Source organism: Leucoraja erinacea, chromosome 28 (assembly GCF_028641065.1).
Source record: "Leucoraja erinacea ecotype New England chromosome 28, Leri_hhj_1, whole genome shotgun sequence".
NCBI lineage: Eukaryota > Metazoa > Chordata > Chondrichthyes > Rajiformes > Rajidae > Leucoraja > Leucoraja erinaceus.
In genome coordinates, this window is record NC_073404.1 from 4,839,979 (window position 1) to 4,863,249 (window position 23,271).

At 48.3% G+C, this 23,271-nt stretch overlaps 1 protein-coding gene across 1 annotated transcript in view; it reads left to right on the forward strand.

Moving 5' to 3' along the window:
• The first annotated feature begins 397 nt into the window (after positions 1 to 397).
• Positions 398 to 23,271, forward strand: part of aspa (aspartoacylase) — a 29,516-nt gene continuing 6,642 nt past the window's right edge. Inside the window, exons 1-4 of the mRNA XM_055657563.1 lie at positions 398 to 817; positions 12,818 to 13,013; positions 16,451 to 16,544; positions 20,903 to 21,010. Of these exons, the coding sequence (XP_055513538.1) occupies positions 579 to 817; positions 12,818 to 13,013; positions 16,451 to 16,544; positions 20,903 to 21,010 (637 nt within the window). The 5' untranslated portion in view covers positions 398 to 578. The remainder of the gene's footprint in view (positions 818 to 12,817; positions 13,014 to 16,450; positions 16,545 to 20,902; positions 21,011 to 23,271) is intronic.

Sequence of the window (23,271 nt, forward strand, 5' to 3'; positions counted from 1 at the left end):
AGGAGTTTCTTCCCAGAGGAAGCCGGGGTTATGTCCGCGCCCGGCTGGTACTAGAGAGGGACTACGCCCTGTCCACGGGCACCCTGGGGGGTTTCCGGGACCGCCGGGCACCACGAGGGGGAATGTATCCTTAATAAGGATGGGGACGAATAATTGTTGAATAGTATTATTGACATTTTAAAATATTTGTTTGATTTGTACAATGGGGGTGGGTTTTCATTTGAATTATTTAGTGTTGTAAATACTTGAATAAATCTAATTTTGAAAAAAAAAACAGAAACTTACTCCAGCACTTGGTGTATTTTTTAACCAGGGAGTTATTGTACCAGCGAGTAAAGCTAGGCGCCCTATTCATTATTCATTACCAGGGCGTGTTTAGTAACGCCCATATGTTTAATAAAGATGGTCATGTCAGGAACAGCCGTCCCCTGACTGAGTTGGCGTTTACACGTCTTGGGGAAGTTCAACTCAATCGACAAACGAGTGGAGTTTCACTTTGGTCCCAAGTTTAATTTGTGTCTGAAAGTTTCCTGGCTGCTGAAAGTTGTTTTCTGTCGGTAGTGTTTTTGCCACCAGACATGGCCTCGGTTGGAGCTGCCTGCCTGCCGGCTGTGCGGAGGATCGCTGTGTTCGGGGGCACCCACGGCAATGAGCTGTCGGGGGTATTTTTGGTCAGGCACTGGCTCCGGGACAGGTCGGAGATCCAGAGAGCGACGTGCGAGGTCCACCCTTTCCTCACCAACCCTGCCGCCGTGCAGAGGTGCACCCGCTACGTGGACTGTGATTTGAACCGAGCCTTCACCGCGGAAAACCTGAGGTGAGCCCTAGAACACGGGACTAACTGTACGGGGACAGGGAGATCTAGAACAGTGAACTGCACTTGGACAGGGAGATCTAGAACAATGTGCCTGTGCAGGGAGCACTAGAACAGTGAACTGTACATGGCCATTGAGATCTAGAATAGTGAACTGCACTTGGACAGGGAGATCTAGAACAATGTGCCTGTGCAGGGAGCACTAGAACAGTGGGTAACACTGGACAGGGAGATCTAGAACAGTGGGCAGCACCGGGGAGATCTAGAATACTGTGCGTGGGCAGGGAGATCTAGAACAGTGAACAAACGAGTGGAGTTTCACTTCTAGGTCCCAACCTGCACTTGGCCTGAGAGATCTAGTAGAACACTGTGCTGTGCAGGGAGATCTGAACGGTACAGTGGGGGACTGGGAGACCAGACAGTGGGCCTCGGTGGAGATCTGAACACTGTGCCTGGCCGGCTGATCTAGAACAGTCGCTGGTTTACGTGGCACCCACGGATCTAGAACAGCGGGTGCACTTTGAGTGGACTCTAGAACACTGGCTAGGACATGGACATGGGGAGATCCAGAGAGCGACGTGCGAGGGGCACCCTATCCTCACCAACCCTGCCGCTGTACAGAAATGATTATATTTGGCTACGTGGAAGATGGGAATTGAATTGAACACATCCGCGGAAATCTATTCCTTAATTATGAACTAATAATAGCAAAAAAAATAATACTTAAATTTTGGAAGGGACATCAAATACCAACGCTTAAAATGTGGATTGCAAGTATGTTGGACACACCACTAGAACAGTGAAGAAATGCGATTCTCCTAATGGATAATCAGACCAATGGGCATAACGAGGAGATCTCCATTCGTGTGCGTTTGAATCATATGGAGATCACAATTGTAAAAAATAACTGTTTCAGAACTGTACATGGCCATTGATATCTAGAACAGTGAACCTGCACTTGGCCGGAGAGATCTAGTAGAACACTGTGCCTGTGCAGGGAGATCTAGAACAGTGGACAGCACTGGGGACTGGGAGATCCAGAACAGTGGGCAGCACATGGAGATCTAGAACACTGTGCCTGGCCATGGCGATCTAGAACAGTGAGATGACTGTACGTGGACCTGGGATCTAGAACAGTGAACTGTACTTTGAGTGGACTCTAGAACAGTGGATAGGACATGGACACGGGAGATCTAGAACATTGTGCCTGGGCAGAGATATCTAAAACAGTGAACTGTACATGGCCATGGAGATCTAGAACAGTGAACTAATTGTACGTGGACCTGGGGATCTAGAACAGTGGGCTGCACCTGGGCAGGGAGATCTAGAACATCGGGCGACACAAGGGACAGGAGATCTAGAACATGAGCAGTACAGGAGCAGGAGTGCTAGAACTGTCCTAGAACATTGAATGGCACAGGAATGGGAGATCTCGCACGCTGCATGGTACAGGGGCAGGGATTCGAAAACACTCAACAGTACAGGAACGGGTGATCTAGAACAAAGGGTGGTGGGTGTATGGAACAAGCTGACAGAGGAGTTTGTTGAGGCAGGGGTTATCCCAACATGTAAGAAACAGTAAGACAGCAAGTTGGGCCGAAGGGCCTGGTTCCTCGCAGTATGACTATGACTCTACAAGACTGAACAGTACAGGAATATGAGTCCTAGAACACAGGGAGAAGGCATGTGCATGGGGTTAGGAGGGAGAGATAGATCAGCCATAATTGAATGGCGGTGCAGACTTGATAGGCTGAATGGTCTAATCCTGCTCCTAGAACTTATGAACAGTGAACTGAACAGGAACAGGAGTCCTGGAACACTGAACAGGCCTTTCGGCCCACATTGCTGATATTAAGACCTATCTTGCCTAATTAACAGATAGTATGTGTTTATCTTAGTTTAGTTTCATGTTTAGTTTATTGTCACGTGTACCGAGGTACAGTGAAAAGCTTTTTTGTTGCACGCTATCCAGTCAGCGGAGAGATTATACATGATTACAATCGAGCCGCCCACAGTGTACAGATACAGGATAAAGGGAATAATGTTTAGTGCAAGATAAAGTCCAGTAAGGTCCGATTACAGAAGTCTGAGGGTCTCCAATGACATTGATGTTAGTAGGTTGGGACCCATCTCTAGTTGTGGTAGGATGGTTCAGTTGCCTGATAACATCTGGGAAGAAACTGTCCCTGAATCTGGTGGTGTGCACTTTACATGCACTTTTGCACCTCTTGCCTGATGGGAGAGGGGAGAAGAGGGAGTGACAGGGGTGAGACTGGTCCGTGATTATGCTGCTGGCCTTGCTGAGGCAGTGTCAAGTGTAGATGGAGTCTATGGAAAGGAGGCTGGTTTGCGTGATGGTCTGGGCTGCGTCCACAATTCCCTGCGATTAGTTGCGGTCTTGGACTGTGCTGTTCCCAAGCCTTCTCCAAGCAGCTGTCTCATCTTAAGACAGGGATGAGAAGTAATTTTATCCCTGGTGTTATACGTCCTTGAACTAACCCATTTTGTAAGCTCAAGGCTGATAACGATACACTTCTGGTCACAGCACAGTCAACATTGTGAGGGTCAGTTAAGAAAATGAGAGTGAACCCCAAGACGTGATCAGTGATGATTATATTGAACAATGCAACAGGTTAGAGGGGCTGTAGTAACAAGGAACTGCAGGTGTCGGTTTACCAAAGAAAGACACAAAGTGCTGGAGGAACTCAGCATCTCGGGACACCATGGATAGGTGACGTTTGCCGTCGGGACCCTTCTGCACACCTGAGGGGCTGAACGGACTTTTCCAGCTCCTGTTTCAGATGACACGGTAGAGCTGCTGCCTCACAGCGCCAGAGACCCGGGTTCGATCCTGGCCTCGGGTGGTGTCAGTGGGTCAGGCAGCAACTCTGGAAAACATGGGTAGGTGACGTTTCGGGTCTTTCATTCCCGAAATGTCACAGGCCCTGCTTTACGGCGGCTAACTTAGTGCGGCACAGTGGCGCAGCGGGTAGAGCGGGTTGCTGCCCCACAGCGCCGGAGACCCCCGGTTCGATCCTGGCCTCGGGTGCTGCCTGTGTCTGTGTACGGTTTGCACGTTCTCCCTGTGACCATGTGAGTTTCCTCCGGGTCCTCCGGCTTCCTCCCACAATACAAAGACGTGCCGGTTTGTAGGTCAATTAGCCTCTGTAAATTCCCCCTAGTGTGTAGGGAGTGGATGAGAAAGTGGGATAACACAGAACCAGTGTGAACGGGTGATCGATGGTCAGCCTGAACCCGGAGGTCCGAAGGGCCTATTTCCATTCTGCATCTCTAAACTAAATTAAACGTTCTTCACAAGAAGTGGATCTTGCCGATGTTAACACTATCCTGTACGTCTTTGGAGTGTGGGAGGAAACCGAAGATCTCGGAGCAAACCCATGCAGAACGTACAAACTCCGTACAGACAGCACCCGTAGTCAGGATCGAACCCGGGTCTCTGGCGTTGTGAGGCAGCAACTCTACCGCTGAGCCACCGTGCTGCCCATAGCTGTAGGGCAAAGTGCCTCAGAAGGGGAAGTGGGCTGTGGAGATGGAAGACTAGGGAATTACAATGGGTATGGTCCTTCATTTTCTCACATTTCTTTTCCAATGAAACACCAACGGTGGTCTCTCTCTCCACTGATGTTGCCTGCAATAAACCCGTGTTTTAACCGACCTCTTTATAACGGATTTTGGTCATAGCGGACGAACCAACCGAACTTCGCTGACTTTAACAACGAGACCATGCAACAACACTGTATTGCAGGAGAAATGCGACAATGCACATTAGACTTGCTGCAGGTGTAGCGTGTAGTGAGGGTCTTCGTATGTGGGTGGACATACACATTAGCACAGGGGGCGGCACAGTGGCGCAGCGGTAGAGTTGCTGCCTTACAGCGCCAGAGACCCAGGTTCACTACTGGACTAGGGTAGTGTTAGTGTTACGGGGAGATCGCTGGTCGGTGTGGACTCGGTGGGCCAAAGGGCCTGGTTCCGCGCTGCATCTCTAAATAGACAATAGACAATAGGTGCAGGAGTAGGCCATTCGGCCCTTCGAGCCAGCACCGCCATTCAATATGATCATGGCTGATCATCCCCAATTTGTGCCCCGCTCCTGCCTTCTCCCCATATCCCTTGACTCCGCTATCTTTAAGAGCCCTATCTAGCTCTCTCTTAAAAGTATCCAGCGGACCGGCCTCCACCGCCCTCTGAGGCGGAGAATTCCAAAGTAAAGTGAAGCAAGTCTATCAATTGCAAAGAGTTGTAGATGTAACCCAGTCCGTCACACAGACCGGAATATCCACCACGGACTCCATCCACGGACTTCACGCTACCTCGGAAAAGCAGCCGACATAATCACAGACTGATCCCAGGTCATTCCGTGTTCCCACTCCCATCCAGCAGAAGGTACAGAAGCTTGAAAGTGCGCACCACCAGACTCAGGAACAGGTTCTTCCCCTCTGTTATCAGGCTTCTGAATGGTCCTTCCATAAGCTAGGGTACTGTCCCATTCACCTCTACCCCATTGCGGACATTGGACTTTGTCTCTGGAACTGATGCTACAATGCTGAGAACTATATTCTGCACTCTGTATCTTCCCCTTTGCTCTACCTAGTTTAATGCATTATGTTGTCTCTGTACTGTACACTGACAATGACAATTAAAATTGAATCTGAATCTGAATCTTGTGTTTGGCTTGGTTGTATCGGAATTGATTGGATAGCATGCAAAACAAAGATTTCACTTTACTTGGGTACTTGTAACAATATAAAACCTCAGCCTAAAGCTCCCTGTACTAAAGTAAGTAAGTAAGTAAGTAAGTAAGTTTTATTTATATAACACGTTTTAAGTCAACTCGCATTGACACCAAAGTGAAGGCATCAGCTTCTGTTGTGAGACCTGCCAACACTTCCTTGCCCTAGCACATGTGGGTTGAAAATGGAGTGGATTCCACCAGAAGTTGGCTGTTTGTCAGGCAGCTCTGTGTGTCTCTGTCTGTTGGGAGATTGTGTTGAGCTTGCCACCAAATACCTGCGTTCAGACCACCAAGACCTGCTGGATCTGCACGGTGGCGCAGCAGTGTGTTATGATTGTGTTTATAATTTGTTTGGTTGTTTTGTTGTTTGTCTTTTGCACAAAAGTCCGCGAGCATTGCCACTTTCATTTCACTGCACATCTCGTATGTGTATGTGACAAATAAACTTGACTTGACTTGACTTGACTTGACTTAACTTGACAGTAGAGTCGCTGCCTTACGGCGCCAGAGACCCGGGTTCGATCCTGACTACGGGCGCTGTCTGTACGGAATTTGTACATTTTCCCTGGGACTGCGTGGGTTTCCTCCCACACTCCAAAGACGTGCAGGTTTGTAGGTTACTTGGCCTTGATAACAATTGTAAATTGTCCTTCATATGTAGGATAGGGGTTAGTGTATGGGGGTGACCGCTGGTTGGCACAAACTCGGTGGGCCGAAGGGCCTTTTTCCATGCTGTATCTCGAAAGTCTAAAGTAAAGTAAACTAAACTAAAGTCTAAGATAAAATCTCCCAGTTGCTAACCATTTATAACTGAGGTGAGAAAAAACGTTTTCACCCAGAGAGTTGTGAATTTGTAGAATTCCCTGCCACAGAGGGCAGTGGAGACCAAATCACTGGATGGATTTAAGAGAGAGTTAGATAGAGCTCTAGGGGCTAGTGGAATCAAGGGTTATGGGGAGAAGGCAGGCACGGGTTATTGATTGGGGACGACCAGCCATGGTCACAATGAATGGCGGTGCTGGCTCGAAGGGCCGAATGGCCTCCTCCTGCACCTATTATCTATGTTTCTATGTTTCCCATTCCCATACTGACCTTTCAGTCCTGGGCCTCCTCCATTGCCGGAGTGAGGCTACACACAAACTGGAGGAACAGCACCTCATATTCCACAACCCAGCGGTATGGACATTGAATTCTCTAATTTTAGGTACCTAATCCACAAACACCCCCTCTCCTTTCCTTCCCTCCGCCCCTCACTTCCCTGTGTCCCATCTGGGCACAAATTTCTCCCAAAATCCCGCCAACTCCTCACACCTATATTCCTTCCTCTTGCTTCACTTCTCATCTCACACTTTTTGTCTTTTCATCCCTGGCCTTTGTCCACCCACCTGCAAATCAACCCTCCCCCCATCACCTGTATCCACCTATAACTTGTTTGGCTTTCTCACGCACCTACCTCTCTTTCAGCCCCGCCCCCCCCCTCCCCCATAGTGCAATCACTCTGAGGAGGGGTCCCGACCCAAAACGTTATGTCCTCCAGAGATGCTGCCTGAGCCGCTGAGTTACTCCAGCACATTGTGGGAAAGGGGTGTTTAATTGAGAGGTATAAACAAGGAACTGCAGATGCTGGTTTACAGAAGACGACACAAAGTGCTGGAGTAACTCAGCAGGTCAGGCAGCATCTCAAGATAACATGGATATGCATCGTTTCGGGTCAGGACCCTTTTATAGACTGATTTCAGGGTTTTATTTGTCAAGGCTGAGCAGACGAGCAAATCATTAATAATTCTGATGTAAGCAAAACGCGTGTATTGAGTAATTAAAGCATCACAGTCGGCGAAGGTAAGATTCTGAATATGAGGATGAATATTGTTAAATATTAATCTTGCCGATCAACTTTTTTGTTGCTGCCGCCAAACTCCTGGAAGGGGCTGGAATTTGTTCGGTGTGGGAGCTGAACCACATTTATGAAAGGGACGTGTGCAGGAAGGAACTGCAGATGCTGGTTTAAACTAAAGATAGACTCAAAATACTGGTGTAACTCAGCGGGACAGGCAGCGTCTCTGGAGAGAAGTAATGGGTGACGTTTCGGGTCGAGACTGTTTTTCAGACTAGTCGCGGGCAAGGGAAATGAGAGATATAGACGATGATGTCGGGAGTTAAAGAACAATGAATAAAAGATGTACAAAAAAGTAACGATGATAAAGGAAACAGGCCATTGTTAGCTGTTTGTTGGGTGATAAATCATCTTGGGATATAGGATAACATTCTCAGGGTACTGGATGCCATCATGAGGCATTGACTGAGAAAACAGGAGATATCCTTTAGACTTTAGACCTTAAAGGCCTGTCCCACTTGGGCGATTTTTCAGCAGACTGTCGGCGACTGCCAAGTTCACAGCACCCGCTGAAAAACTGGGAACTGGAACGGCGATTGTCAGAGTGGAACACACACACACACACACACACACACACACACACACACACACACACACACACACACACACACACACACAACACACACACACACACACGCACACACGCACACACACACACACACACACAGCAAAGGCGGGGGGGCCAGGGAAAGCGGGGGAGCACTGTCTGAAACTCACACGGTGCAAAGCCAAGGTGATACAGACACACACCGCGATGAACAGGAAGGTTAAAACGGCTAGCACAGTGTACATTAAGTCCTTTAAAAGTGGGAGGTAGGGGGGGAGGGGAGAAGGGGGCGGAAGGAGTGGTGACACTTTTAAGAAGCCAGACAACTTTGAATAAGCCAGAGATACACAGCTGTGAAGTTCGGCGGACATTTAACATTACCGGTCGGTTATCCTTGGTTCTGAAAACTCGTGCTTACATTTTTTTCCCGCAATGAGCCAATGAAAATGCCCGGTCAGCAAAGGCGATGAACTAAAACTACCTACGACTGCCCCGACTACCTATAACTACATGGTGACCCCACTACAACAACACCTACGACTACAGGATTATCGATTTTCTCCATGGCAACATGTTGAAATATTTGCAGCAACTATACTGAGGCGGCGACTAGTTCCCAGAATGCGGGAACTCCTCGCGACCGCGAAACTCACCAGAGACCACCAGCGAACATGTGACGACCATGTGGCGATCATGAGGCGAGCGCAGAGTCTCCTGCACTCGCCTAAAAAGTCGCCTAAGTGGGACAGGCCCATTAGACGTCAGAGATACAGTGTGGAAACAGGCGCTTCTGCCCTACTACCAGCGATCACCCCGTATCACTATCATTATCCTACACACACACACACACTCGGGACAATTTGCAATTTAACCAAGCCAATAACCTACAAACCCATACGTCTTTGGAGCGTGGGACGAAACCGCATCACCCGGAGAAAACCAACGCCGGTCAGAGGGGGAACGTACAAACTCCGTATATCCAGCAACAATAGTCAGGATCGCGTCCGGGTCTCTGGCGCCGTGAGGCAGCAACTCTACCGCCGCGCCACCGTGCTGCTACATTTTAATCTCGGATGTAGATGGAACTATCTGACAATAATTTTAAGGACAGGAGAAGTTTGGGCGGCACCCTGTCTGTGTAGGATAGTGTTGATGTGTGGGGATCGCTGGTCGGTGCGGACTCGGTGGGCCGAAGGGCCTGTTTCCGCGCTGTATCTCTAAACTAAAAAAACGAAGCTGCTAATTGCATTACAAGCCACTGATGAAAGGAGGGGTAAGAAGATAGCTTTAAAAGTAATTGAAAAAGTGCTCAGGTGCAGAGTACTGTCAGTTGGTAGAGGCGTTAAGTGGACTCCTTTGGGAGTTGCAGTTGCGTTTCATTGACATTAGTGCCCTGGACCTGAGGCCTTTGCTGATGGTATCGCGATAGCAAGAACAGAAGAGACAGTGCATGCAATTAAAGATTCATCACAGGATAGAGATCTAAAGTGCAGCATCTAGCTCATTTAATTAGTCCAATTTCAAGTCAAGAATATTTAATTGTCATATTTCATTAAACAGAACAATGAAACTCTTCCTTACTGCAGTACGACAGATATGTACAGAAACAGATATAGCTTAGTACTCTGTAAATAACATAATAAATAACAACATCGTTTGGTGTATATATTTCTCTCCATTTCTCCCTCCCCCTCCCCCTCCCCCTCAACCCTCCCTCCTCAACCTCCCTCTCCCCCCTCCCCTCCCCCCCCCCCCCCCCCCCCCCCCCCCCCCCCCCCCCTCCCCCGCCCTCTCTCCTTCTCCCCAATATAATATATATGGGAGATATTATAGATATATATCCACATATAATATACACACACCTGCGTGGATTTTCTCCGGGTGCTCCGGTTTACTCCCACACTCCAAAGACGTGCAGGTGTGTAGGTTAGTTAGCTTGGTAAAATTGCAAATTGTCCCTAGTGTGTGTAGGATAGCAGTAGTGTGCGGGGGTCGGTGGTCGGTGCGGACTTGTCGGGCCGAAGGGCCTGTTTCCACGCTGCATCTCTAAACCGAATTGAACTAATAACGGAACCAGTCTTTGCTACAACATGTTGTTAACCCTGCCCTTAATTCTTGACGGCAGCACTCCTGAATGAAGCAGTAGGGGCCTGAGCGTACAAACGTATTTCCATTCCTCTGGTCACACCGGCATCCCTAACATGGAGCGCAGCTGTTTCATATTGACTTACTGAGCCTGGGATCCCAGCCACTCCTTGCAGACTGCGGCACTTGATCCGGGTAGACGTGGAAACTGGGAATTGCAAAAGCCGCCCCTCGGGTCAAGTTGCCACAAGGCACAAGAGTGCGCATTTGACCAGAATAGATATATAGGTCACCAATGGTGAGTTTGGCAGCGCAATGGAGAGACACGGGGAACTGCAGGTGCCGGTTTGCAGAAAAATAGACACAAAGAGCTGGAGTAACTCGGTGGGTCAGGCAGCATCGCTGGAGAACATGGATAGGTGACTTTTCCGGTCGAGACCCTTCATCAGACATTTTGTAGTGGAGGGAGGTGGGGTGGGGAGAAAGATAGGTGGAAGGGGCAGGGGAGATGGGGCAGGACAAAGCATGACAGGTAATAGGTGAACACTTCGAGGGGGTGGTGGGTTGTTGAGAGATAGATGGTTGTACAAAGGCCAGATATGTTAAAACAGAGGGTTTAGGTTGGTTAGTATAGAGATTCAGCTAGGAAAAGGCCCTTCAGCCCATCGGGTCCATGCTGACCAGCGATCCCCGCACACTAATACTATCCTACACGCACTCGGACAACTAAAGGGCCTGTTCCACTTTCACGACCTTTCCGAGTTTGCCCTTGACTCATACTCGTAGCCTAGGTCATCACAAGGTCGTAGGTGGTCGTAGGTAGGTCTTAGCGTGATGCTAGTCGTAGGTACTCGTGGGTACTCGTGGCATCAAGTAGGTCGAGTAAAAAAGTGTGAATTAGGTTGTGAAAGTGGGACAGGCCCTTTACAGTTATACCAAGGCAGTTAACCAACAAACATGTACATCTTTGGAGTGTGGAAGGAAACTGGAGATCCCAGAAAGGACCTCGCACTGACCTCTGTAGTCATGAAGACCCTTGTGCTTGTGCTGGCCAAGCTGAAAAATATCACAATCCCCCTGCTGGACCCTCTGCAGTTTGCATATCGGGCCAATAAATCTGTGGATGACGCAGTCAACCTGGGCCTACACTTCATCCTCAAGCACCTAGACCGCCAGGGAACCTATGCGAGGATTTTGTTTGTTGATTTTTGCTCTGCATTCAACACCATTGTGCCAGAGCTACTCAACTCCAAACTTTCCAAGTTGACTGTGCCTGAACCCCTCTGTCGGTGGATCACCAGCTTTCTGACAGACAGGAAACACCATGTGAGGCTGGGAAAGCACATCTCGGACCCGCAGACCCCCAGCATAGGAGCACCGCAGGGCTGCGTACTCTCCCCTCTACTCTCCCTACATCAATGACTGCACCTCCACTGACTCCTCTCTCAGCTTCTCGAGTTTGTGGATGACACAACCCTGATTGGACTGATCCAGGATGGGGAGGAATCTGCCTATAGACAGGAAGTGACACAGCTGGTGTCCTGGTGCCATCGCAACAACCTAGAGCTCAATGCTCTTAAGACAGTGGAATTGATTGGAGACTTTAGTAAAGCTCCTCCTCCCCTCACCCCACTCACCATCAACACCACAGTCACATCTGTGGAGTCTTTTAAGTTCCTGGGAACCATCATCTCCAAGGACCTTAAGTGGGGGGGGCTACCATCGACTCCACAGTCAAAAAGGCACAACAGAGGATGTACTTCCTACGGCAGCTGAGGAAGCACAATCTGCCACAGGCAATGATGATCCAATACTACACGGCCATCGTAGAGTCTGTCCTCACCTTCTCCATCATGGCCTGGTTTGGCTCAGCCACCAAGCACGACACCTGGAGGCTGCAGCGAATCATCCGATCAGCTGAGAAGGTTATTGGCTTCCCTACCATTGATGAACTGTACACTGCAAGGGCCAGGAAGTGAGCGGGCAAGGTCATCTCTGACCCCTCTCACCCTGGCCACAAACTCTTTGAATCACTTCCCTCTGGAAGGCAACTCCGGACTGTCAAAGCTGCCACAGCCAGACATAAAAACAGTTTTTTTTCCACGAGTAGTTGCTCTACTCAACAGCCAAAAATCTGTAGCCTACTTTTGCTCTGGTATTTTATTTAATTCACATGTTTAATCAACAATGTTTTATTATTAATATTTTATGTGTCATTCCTAACTGTCACTGTATGTCATGTTGTCACTTGCGGGCGGAGCACCAAGGCAAATTCCTTGTATGTGAATACTTGGCCAATAAACTTATACATTCATTCATTCACTTATTCATTCAAACCCGGCACAGGTCACAGGGAGAAGGTACAAACTCCTTACAGACAAGTCTCCGTAGTCAGGATCGAACCCGGGTCTCTGGCGCCGTTATTCCACTGCTACGCCACCGTGCAGGTGTGAGACAAAAGGATTGAAGAGTTGCAAACTGCGTGGCCGGTGGAAGGAATGTAGGGGGGGGGGGGGGGGGGGGGGAGGGGCAAGGGAGGAGGACGAGATGCAAGGCAGAATCCCTGGAGAGCATGGGTAGGTGACATTTTGGGTCGGGACCTTTCTGCAGACTGATCAAATGAACTGGTCATTTGTCGAGTGCGACCCAGCTATCTGAACGTGCTTGTTACAGGTTTAACAAAAAACATTCTTACAAGTGAGAAATCTTTGTACACTGCAGCTTGCCGCAATGTGACTCCATGCTTCACGAGGTGAGGATCGCACAGCAGATCAACCAGATGTTCGGGCCAAAAGGCAGCGACTCTGCCTACGACCTTGCCCTCGATCTTCACAACACCACGTCCAACATGGGCAACTGCCTGATCCTGAAGACATCCAACGATGATTTCACCATCCAGCTGATTCATTATATCAAGGTGGGTGCCCTCAATGACCCCGTGTCGCGGGGTGACGCCTGTATGGCGGTGGGTAGTCGCCCAAAGAGTCGTACCTTTTTCTGGTCGCCGCTGGATTTTTAACATGTTGAAAATTTTCGGCGACCCGCTGCGATTATGACGGGTGCCGGCAGTCGCCGAAAAAATCCCGTAAGTGAGACAGGCCCTTGTCCTTCATTTAGAACGAGTGCTTGTAAGTTAATTGGCCGCTAGACATCGTCGCAAGTGTAGGTACATGGTGAAAGGCTCACGGTGGGTTTTAGCTTTAGCTACGTCAAGTTTAGAGATACAGCGCAGAAACAGGCCCTGTGGCCCACCAGGTCCGCGCCCACCAGCAATCCTCACACATTAACACTACCCCACACACACTAGGGATTTTTATTAACATTTACCAAGCCAGTCTACCTACAAACCTGCACGTCTTTGGAGTGTGGGAGGAAACCGGAGATCTTGGAGAAAACCCACGCAGCTTTTTTCCACGAGTAGTTGCTCTACTCAATAACCAAAACTCACGGGGAGAACGTACAAACTCCGTACAGACAACGCCCGCAGTCAGGATCGAACCCGGGTCTCTGGCGCTGCAAGCGCTGTAAGGCAGCAACTCTACCGCTGCGCCACCGTGCCGCAAATGGTTGATGAGCCTTTAAGAGAGAATAGATTGTCGAGCTTCCGGGGAGAAAATAATTTAACCATTGTCATCTCCAGGATGATTCGACAGCTGCGATATACTTTGGTGGTGAGAAAGCAAGAAGTGTTTCTCCAGATTCGGGGACAGTTTCTTCCCAGCTGTTATGAGGCAACTGAACCATCCCACCACAACCAGAGAGCAGTCCTGCGCTACTATCCACCTCTTTGCAGACCTTCGGACTATCTTTGATACGGGTGTATGGAGAGAAGGGTTGGAGAATAAGGTTAGGAGAGATCGATCAGCCATGATTAAATGGCACAGTAGACTTGATGGGCCAAATGGCCCAATTCTGCTCCTATCACGTATGACTTTACTGGCTTTATCTTGCACTAAACGTTATTCATGTTATTTCCATTATCATGTATCTATACATTGTGGACGGCTCAATTGTAATCATGTATTGTCTATTGTATTGACTGGTTAGCATGTATCAAAAGCTTTTCACTGTACCTCGGTACACGTGACAATAAACTAAACTCAAAAACCAAGAGAGAAAACGGGATTGCAGTGCAGTCATGAGCACTGTGTCATGAAATGGAAGAAGTGACACTTTTCTACTTTATTTTCTTGTTTAGTTTATTGTCACACGCTGCCTGCTGACCAGTCAGCGGAAAAACGATATATGGTCACAATCATGCCGTCCACATGAAAAAGTTCACTTAGAAACAGACAAAGACAAATACTTAAGACCATTCATAGCTTTAATTTTAACGTCCGACGGGTGTGGTTCTAGGGACTCAGAGGCAGCAGCAAAGATCCTATAGCGCAGCAAGATAGACCACGCCTTCTAAATGCAATGGGCTGACGTGTAGTACGCAACGGAACGGAACGTGGGCCTTTTTTCCATCCATTTCGGTAACCGGACCTGACCCGACTCGCAGTGTAATCATCATTGCAGGGGAACAGTTTGTGTTAATAAATTACAATTCTGAAAACGAGGAGAAGATTTTTCCCGAATAACTTTTTACGAGGATGTTTCCGTAACCGGCTTCCGTCTCCGCACTAGTATCTTCGCTAGTTTATCTACGGGACCTTTGGTGCGGAGACGGAAGCCGGTTACGGAAATGGGGCCGAAAATTACCCATGAATCTGCCCATGACCGTACTACGTCTTTTTTGTCGAGTGATCTATCTTGCTCGCTATAGGATCTTTGGGCAACAGTCTGTTCTTCTCCGCGGTTAGGCAGTCAAACCGCTGCGTCGATGTGATCGATGTTAACCCACCCCCCCACCACGGGCGATGGAAATTACCGTTGGATGCTCATCTGAACACAAAACTGACTTAAAACATCGATAAGCAAAACAATCTACTTGTTTGCCTCTCTCCTCTGTCTAAGAGTCAATATAAAATAAAGAATGAACATTTTAATTCTCCTAGACAACGACCAAAGAAAAAAGCTGTGGACAAAAGTACTGGAGAAACTCAGCGAGTGCAGCAGCATCTATGGAGCGAAGGAAATCCTTCGCTCCATAGATGCTGCTGCACCCGCTGAGTTTCTCCCGCACTTTTGTCTACCTTCGATTTTCCAGCATCTGCAGTTGCTTCTTAGTGAAAAAGCTGTGTATGGCTCGGCCCCCAAACTCTTGCAGTTTGACTGCCGGACCGCAGGAGAAGAACAGGGAAGAGATAAGACTTTTGCCTTCCATCACAGTGAGGAGGTGTTTGGAGATTCACTGTGATGGATGTTTGTGTGAAACTGTTAATTGTGTGTTGTGAGAACTCAGACGTAGACTGGTGCCTCTGGGTCCCTAGAACCACACCCGTCGGACGTTAAAATTACAGCTTTGAAGTAAGTAAGTAAGTTTATTGGCCAAGTATTCACATACAAGGAATTTGCCTTGGTGCTCCGCCCACAAGTAACAACATAACATACAGTGACAGTTACGAATGACTCAGAAAACACTAAACATTAATAATAATAAAACGTTAATGATAAAACTCCATTGATCAAGCATGTGAACCAACAAAATACCAGATCAAAGGGAGGCTACAGATTTTGGCTGTTGAGTAGAGCAACTACTCGTGGATAAAAGCTGTTTTTAAGTCTGGCTGTGGCAGCTTTGACAGTCCGGAGTTGCCTTCCAGAGGGAAGTGATTCAAAGATTTTGTGGCCAGGGTGAGAGGGGTCAGAGATGATCTTACCCGCTCACTTCCTGGCCCTTGCAGTGTATAGTTCATCAATGGAGGGAAGGCAATAACCTTCTCAGCTGATCGGATGATTCACTGCATCCTCCAGGTGTCGTGCTTGGTGACTGAGCCAAACCAGACCATGATGGAGAAGGTGAGGACAGACTCTACGATGGCCGTGTAGAATTGGACCATCATTACCTGTGGCAGATTGTGCTTCCTCAGCTGCCGTAGGTCTTAAATATCTGTCTTTGTCTGTTTCTAAGAGAACTTTTTCACACAGTGTGTAGATACATGATAACGGGAACATCGTCTAGTGCAAGACAATGTCCAGTGAAGTCCGATTAAAGATAGTCTGTTTTATAACCTCAGTTCCTTTTTAATACATCACCTATCCATGTTCTCCAGAGAGATACAAACTGACCCAATGAGTTACTGCAGCACATTGTGCCTTTTTTAAGTGATAGGTGGATACAGGTGATTAGTTGATGGGTGGCTAAAGGCCAGAGATTAAAATGATATGAAATAAGGAGTGAAGACAATGGTTTCCCTGGGGCAATTGGAATGAATCTCATATCTAATGAATGTGCTCTTTCCTCTCTAGAATACGTTGGCGTTTAGTAATTGTAACGTGCTACTGCTTGAAAACGCAGCGGTTCAATACGGTGCGATAAGAATGGTTGCCAAGCATTCTGTGGGTAAGCAATGACGTGAGGTGTACGCGGACATTTCCGCAAGAAAGATCATGATTTACTGTTTGGGAAAACTGCCCTCTGCCTAAGAACAGGAATCCTTTACACTTTAGAGATACCGTGCGGAATTAGACCCTTCGGCCCACCGAGCCCACACCCACCAGCGATCACCCCGTACACTAGCTCTGTCCTACACACTAGGGACAATTTACAATTTTATCAAAGCCAATTAGCCTACAAACCTTGTGTTAAAGAAGGAACTGCAGATGCTGGAGAATCGAAGGTACACAAAAAAGCTGGAGAAACTCAGCGGGTGCAGCAGCATCTATGGAGCGAAGGAAATAGGCAACGTTTCGGGCCGAAACCCTTCTTCAGACTGATCGGGGGCGGGGACAAGAAAGGAAAAAGGAGGAGGAGCCCGAAGGCTGGGGGATGGGAGGAGACAGCAGTGGGACTGAGGAAGGGGCAGGAGACAGCAAGGACTAACAAAAGTGGGCGAATTCGATGTTCAGGCTCCCAGGATGCAGACTCCCCAAACGGAATATGAGGTGCTTTCCTCCAATTTCCGCGCTGCACTATGCTGCCTATAATTTTCTTGCCTAGTCAGGAGTACTGCGGACCGAGCGGAGGCACGGCGACAACGATTCACCTCCACTGGCCTGCCTACAAACATTTTTGGCGTGTGGGAGGAATCCGGCGCTCCCGGAGAAAACTCCACGCGGTCACAGGGAGAACGTGCAAACTCCGTGCAGACAGCACCCGCGGTCAGGATCAAACCCGGGTTTCTGGCGCTGTAAGTCAGTAACTCTTCCGCTGCGCACTATGCTGCCTATATTTTTCTTGCCTAGTCAGGAGCACTGCACAATAGCAGACACACATTTCACCCTGGCCTGCTAAATTTCACTGGCACGTCAATGGAGTGGATTTGGGACCCAGCATTTAATGCACAGATTAACAATGTAGAACGTTTAGTACATGGGCACTGTGACGTCCGCCTACAGTCCTGACCAGGGAAACTGCACAACAGATTTGAATGAAAACAAGGGCTGTTTTGACTCAGTATCTTCCACATCCACATTTTGGAACGTATCACCCCCCCTCTCCACGCTCACATTTCATTCCTACCATCGGGAAGAAGGTGCAGGAGTCTGAAAAACTGTGACCAGCAGGTTCAAGAACAGCTTCTTCCCAACAGCCATCAAGCTCTTGAACACGACAAAACACTAATTGAACTGTGAACCATGAACCATCTTGCTTGCACTAAAGATATCACTCTGTTTGAGCTAATAGTGGCGTTTTAAATTTATTGTTTTTTAAGTTATTTATGTTATCTATGTGTATTGTGTTTACGGGCTGTTGAAAGTAAGAGTATTATTGTTCCATTTATGGTACATATGACAATTAAACACTTAAAGTGCTTTACAAGTCATGAAGTATTTCTGGAGACAGCCCAGGAGATAATCCAGGAGAGAGATCCCTTTTCGACAACAGATTTATTTTCCCCTTTCTCCAATAGTACCTTACAGCGCATACAATGCCAGAGACCTGGGTTCGATCCCGACTATGGGTGCCGTCTGTACGGAGTTTGTACGTCACAGTTCGATTAGCTACGATAGAAATGTATTTATCCCAGGAGGGAGATTGGTCTGCCAACAGTCTGCCACAAAACGCAACATGGGGCATGAAGTGCCGAGTGGGGATGTGGGGGTGGGGATGGGGAGTCAGTCTACCCCACGACAGAAGGGGGAAGAGTTGTACAGTTTGATAGCCGCAGGGAAAAAGGTGGTGTCCTGTACGTTCTCCCCGTGACCGCGTGGGTTTTCTCCGAGATCTTCGGTTTCCTCCCACACTACAAAGACGTCCAGGTTTACAGGTTAATTGGCCATGGTGTAAATTGTAAATTGTCCCTGGTGTGTGTAGGGTGGTGTTAATGTGCGGGGATCGCTGGTCGGCGCGGACTCGATGGGCCGAAGGGCCTGTTTCCACCCTGTATCTCTAAACTAAACTTAAAAAAACCGAAAAGTGTTGCCTGTGCTGCTTATAAACCAAGCGGGAGCACTGGGGAGTGGGTGCAGCGAGAACGGATTTACAGCCGGCACGGAGTAATGTTTGTGGCTGACACCAGAGCAAAGTTCATTCCGAACGCACTGGCGAATAGACTTGGAACTTGATGCTTCCCTGCATTGATTTCAGTGCAAATTTATCTTGTGCAAAAGTACACACTTCACAAAGCTCGCTCTGTGACTTGGCTCTGACCTTTGGTGTAGACTTTGCGGTGAATTAGATGGCTGAACTCTGAAAATTTCCAACGCAGTGGCGCAGTTGGAAGAGCTGCCGCCTCACAGCGTCAGAGACCCGGGTTTGATCCTGACTACGGGTACTGTCTGCACGTGGGCTTTCTCCGGGTGCTTCAGTTTCCTCCCACGTTCCAAAGACATGCGGGTTTGTAGGCGAATTGGCTTCTGTAAATTGCCACAAAGGTGTAGCATGCCAGACTGGGATTAATTAGAATTACGTTACTGGTGATCGATGGTCAGCGTGGACTCGGTGGTTTCCATGTGCTGTCTCCAAATCTCCTTCCCTTCCTGGAGCAGGATTAGGTTTTATCCGCTCCCTCTTTGGAGTGTGGGAGGAAACCGCTGCACCTGGAGAAAACCCACATGGTTACAGAGAGAACGTACAAACTCCATACAGACAGCACCCATAGTCAGGATGGAACCCGGATATCTGGTGCTGTAAGGCAGCAACTCTACCGCTGCGCCACTGTGCTGCCCCTAATCCATTATTTTTCATTACCCTCGTAGACCAGCCGATTCAAAGTACCAAAGTATTATAAGTGGATGAGAGGGCTCTTTGTGTAGAAAGGGCCTGCAGATGCTGGTACATACTGAAGATAGACGCAAACATAGAAACATAGAAACATTGAAAATAGGTGCAGGAATAGGCCATTTGGCCCTTCGAGTCTGCACCGTCATTCGATATGATTATGGCTGATCATCCAACTCAGTATCCCATCCCTGCCTTCTCTCCATTCCCCCTGATCCCTTTAGCCACAAGGGCCACATCTAACTCCCTCTTAAATATAGCCAATGAACTGGCCTCAACTACCTTCTGTGGCAGAGAAGTCCACAGATTCACCATTCTGTGTAAAAAATGATTTTTCTCATCTCGGTCCTAAAAGACTTCCCTCTTATCCTTAAACTGTGACCCTTTGTTCCAGACTTCCCCAACATCGGGAATAATCTTCCTGCATCTAGCCTGTCCAACCCCTTAAGAATTTTGTACGTTTCTATAAGATCCCCCCTCAATCTTCTAAATTCTAGCGTGTACAAGCCGAGTCTATCCAGTCTTTCTTCATATGAAAGTCCTGCCATCCCAGGAATCAGTCTGGTGAACCTTCTCTGTACTCCCTCTATGGCAAGAATGTCTTTCCTCAAATTAGGAGACCAAAACTGTACGCAATACTCCAGGTGTGGTCTCACCAAGACCCTGTACAACTGCAGGAGAACCTCCCTGCTCTTATACTCAAATCCTTTTGCTATGAATGCTAACATACCATTTGCTTTCTTCACTGCCTGCTGCACCTGCATTCCTACTTTCAATGACTGGTGTACCATGACACCCAGGTCTCGTTGCATCTCCCCTTTTCATAATCGGCCACCATTCAGATAATAGTCTACTTTCTGGTTTTTGCCACCAAAGTGGATAACCTCACATTTATCCACATTATACTGCATCTGCCATGGATTTGCCCACTCACCCAACCTTATGAGATGTTGCATTCAATTCCCTCGTCCAAATCATTAATATATATTGTAAATAGCTGCATCTGCCATGCATTTGCCCACTGACCCAACCTATCCAAGTCACCTTGCAGCCTCCTAGCATCCTCCTCACAGCTAACACTGGGAAAAAGGATGGGTGATGTTTCGGGTCGGGACCCTTCTTCAGACTGAAAGTAGATGGGAGATAACTGGAGGAGAGGGCTCTTTGATTGGGCAGGGTACCTGGAGCATGGAAGTCATGAGATGCAAGCAGCTAGAATGCATCAGCCAAGTGAGGCAAACCCCAAATCCACCTAATGCTCTGCTTTCTGATGTAGTGAAGAGGGGCTTGCAAGTCTAACGCAGGGGTCGGCAACGCAGGGGTCATAACTCAAAATCATCCGGCCCGCAGGCGTAGTTTTTTTCCCGTAATCATCCGGCCTGCCGAGCGCGGAGCGCTGTACTGCATCCTTACAAACGTACAAACTCCGTACAGACAGCACCCGAGGTCAGGATCGAACCCGGGTCTCTGGAGCTGCAAGGCAGCAACTCTATCGCTGTGCCACCTTGTGAAATTTATTTTCTCTCTGCCTTCCACAGGTCTGGAAGTGGGACCCCAGCCGCAAGGCGTGGTGAGGGCAAACATTTTGGAGAACATGAGGAAGCTGGTCAATAGTGCGTTGGACTTCACACAATTCTACAATGAAGGTGAGACTGAGCCTTGCCATTGTTTGTTCACAGCGGCATGGTGGCACAGCTGGTAGAGCCGCTGCCTCGCAGTACCGGAGACCCGGGTTTAATCCTGACCACGGATGCTATCTGTGTGGAGTTTGCATGTTCTATCATTGATCACCTTGGTCACCTCCTCTTTCCAAAGACGTGCGGGTTTGTAGGTTAATGGGCCCTCTGTAAAATTGCCCCTCTTGTGTCGGGAGTGGATGAAAAAATGGGATGACATGGAGCTACTGGGCTGCCATACAACGGCAGTGTATAAACGGTGGCACAGTGGTGTAGCGGTAGAGCTGCTGCCTCACAGCGCCAGAGACCCGGGTTCAATCCTGACCTCATCTGCTGTCCGTGTGGAGTTTGCACACTCTCCCTGTGACCACGTGTGTTTTCTCCTGTTTCCTCTCACATTCCAAAGGTTTTTAGGTTAATCGGCCTCTGTAAATTGTCACTAGTGTACGGGTGATCGGTGGTCGGCACGGACATGGTGGGCTGAAGGGCCTGTTTCATCACTGTATGTCTAAAGAGTGGCACAATGGCGTAATGAGGGTGGTAGAGTGGCGCAGCGGTAGAGTTGCTGCCTTATAGCGCTGGACCTGGGTTCAATCCTGACGTCATCTGCTGTCTGTGTGGAGTTTGCACGTTCTCCCTGCGACCGCATGGGTTTTCTCCGGGTGCTCCAGTTTCATCCCGCACTCCAAAGACGTGCAGGTCTGCAGATCAATTGGCTTTGGTAAAATCGTAAAGTGGCCGTAGTGAGTGGGATAGTGCGAGTGTACGGGGTGATCGCTGGTCGACGAGGACGCGGTGTTTCTGTGCTGTATTTCTTGGGTCCAAAGTCTTAAAAGCAAAACTAAAACTAAATGGGAGCTTTCCCTTTAAGTCCTTGAGCCTGTCAATACTGTTGGTAATGTGTGACCACACTCCAAAACTCTCCTTTCTCCTGTAGCTTTGAATAGTTTTGGGTTAGCAATAAGATAGCAACATCAGATTTTCAGTTACTCATTAACCTAGTATCTATTACAATTTGCAGTCGAGAGTAGCATTTCCTACCACTCTCTGCTTGGTGAATTTTTAGACTCTGGCCCCTCATCCTGAATTCCCCAACCGGCCCTATCTAGTTCATCTTGTTTCTTCCATATATTGATAACCTCAATCCAATCAACCTTTACCCTTCCAGATACACAGCCAGTACAATTCCAGTTTCAGTCATCTCTCCTCTTTATGCTTCTCTGGATGCTTTCAAGAGAGAGCTAGATAGGGTCTTAAAAATAGCGGAGTCAGGGGATATGGGGAGAAGGCAGGAACGGGGCACTGATTGGGGATGATCAGCCATGATCACATCGAAGGGCCGAATGGCCTACTCCTACACCTATTGTCTATTGTCTATTGTCTATTTAACTCTTGCCATCCAGATGCCATTCTGTTAACAAGGAAAAGACACAAAAAGTTGGAGTAACTCAGCGGGTCAGGCAGCATCTCTGGAGAAAAGGAATGGGTGACGTTTAGGGTCGACACCCTTCTTCAGACTGAGAGTCAGGGGAGAGGGAAACGAGAGATATGGATGGTCATATAGAGAGATATCGAGCAAATTAATGAAAGATATGAGAAAAAAGTTTTCCACCCCTAGAGTTGTGAATTTGTGGAATTCCCTGCCACAGAGGGCAGTGGAGGCCAATTCACTGGATGGATTTAAGAGAGAGTTAGATAGTGTTCTGGGGGCTGGTGGAATCAAGGGATGTGGGGAGAAGGCAGGCACGGGTTATTGATCGGGGACGATCAGCCATGATCACAATGAATGGCGGTGCTGGCTCGAAGGGCCGAATGGCCTCCTCCTGCACCTATTTTCAATGTTTCTATGTTTCTAATTGTATATGTTTCTATAAGATCCTATTGGCATGGATAGAAGATGGGATGACTATTGGGAAATGGAGAGTGGACTTAGATGAGTATTTAACGCTGGCAGGATGTTTTGAGTGTCATCGAGTCATACAGCTTAAAAACAGGCCATTCGGCCCAACCTTCCCATGCTGACCGAGATGACACTAGTCCCACCTGCCAGCATTTGGCCCACATCCCTCTAAATCTTTCCTATCCATGTACCTCTCTTTTATTTGGAGTGGTGCACCAATGAAGTTCCGGATGTGCCAGTGATCCAGAGAGACACAGGAGAGTAAGTCATGGAGATGACCCAAGGAAGCTACAGAGTTCGGGTTCAGCGGCAGCTTCTTCCCTCAGTAGGC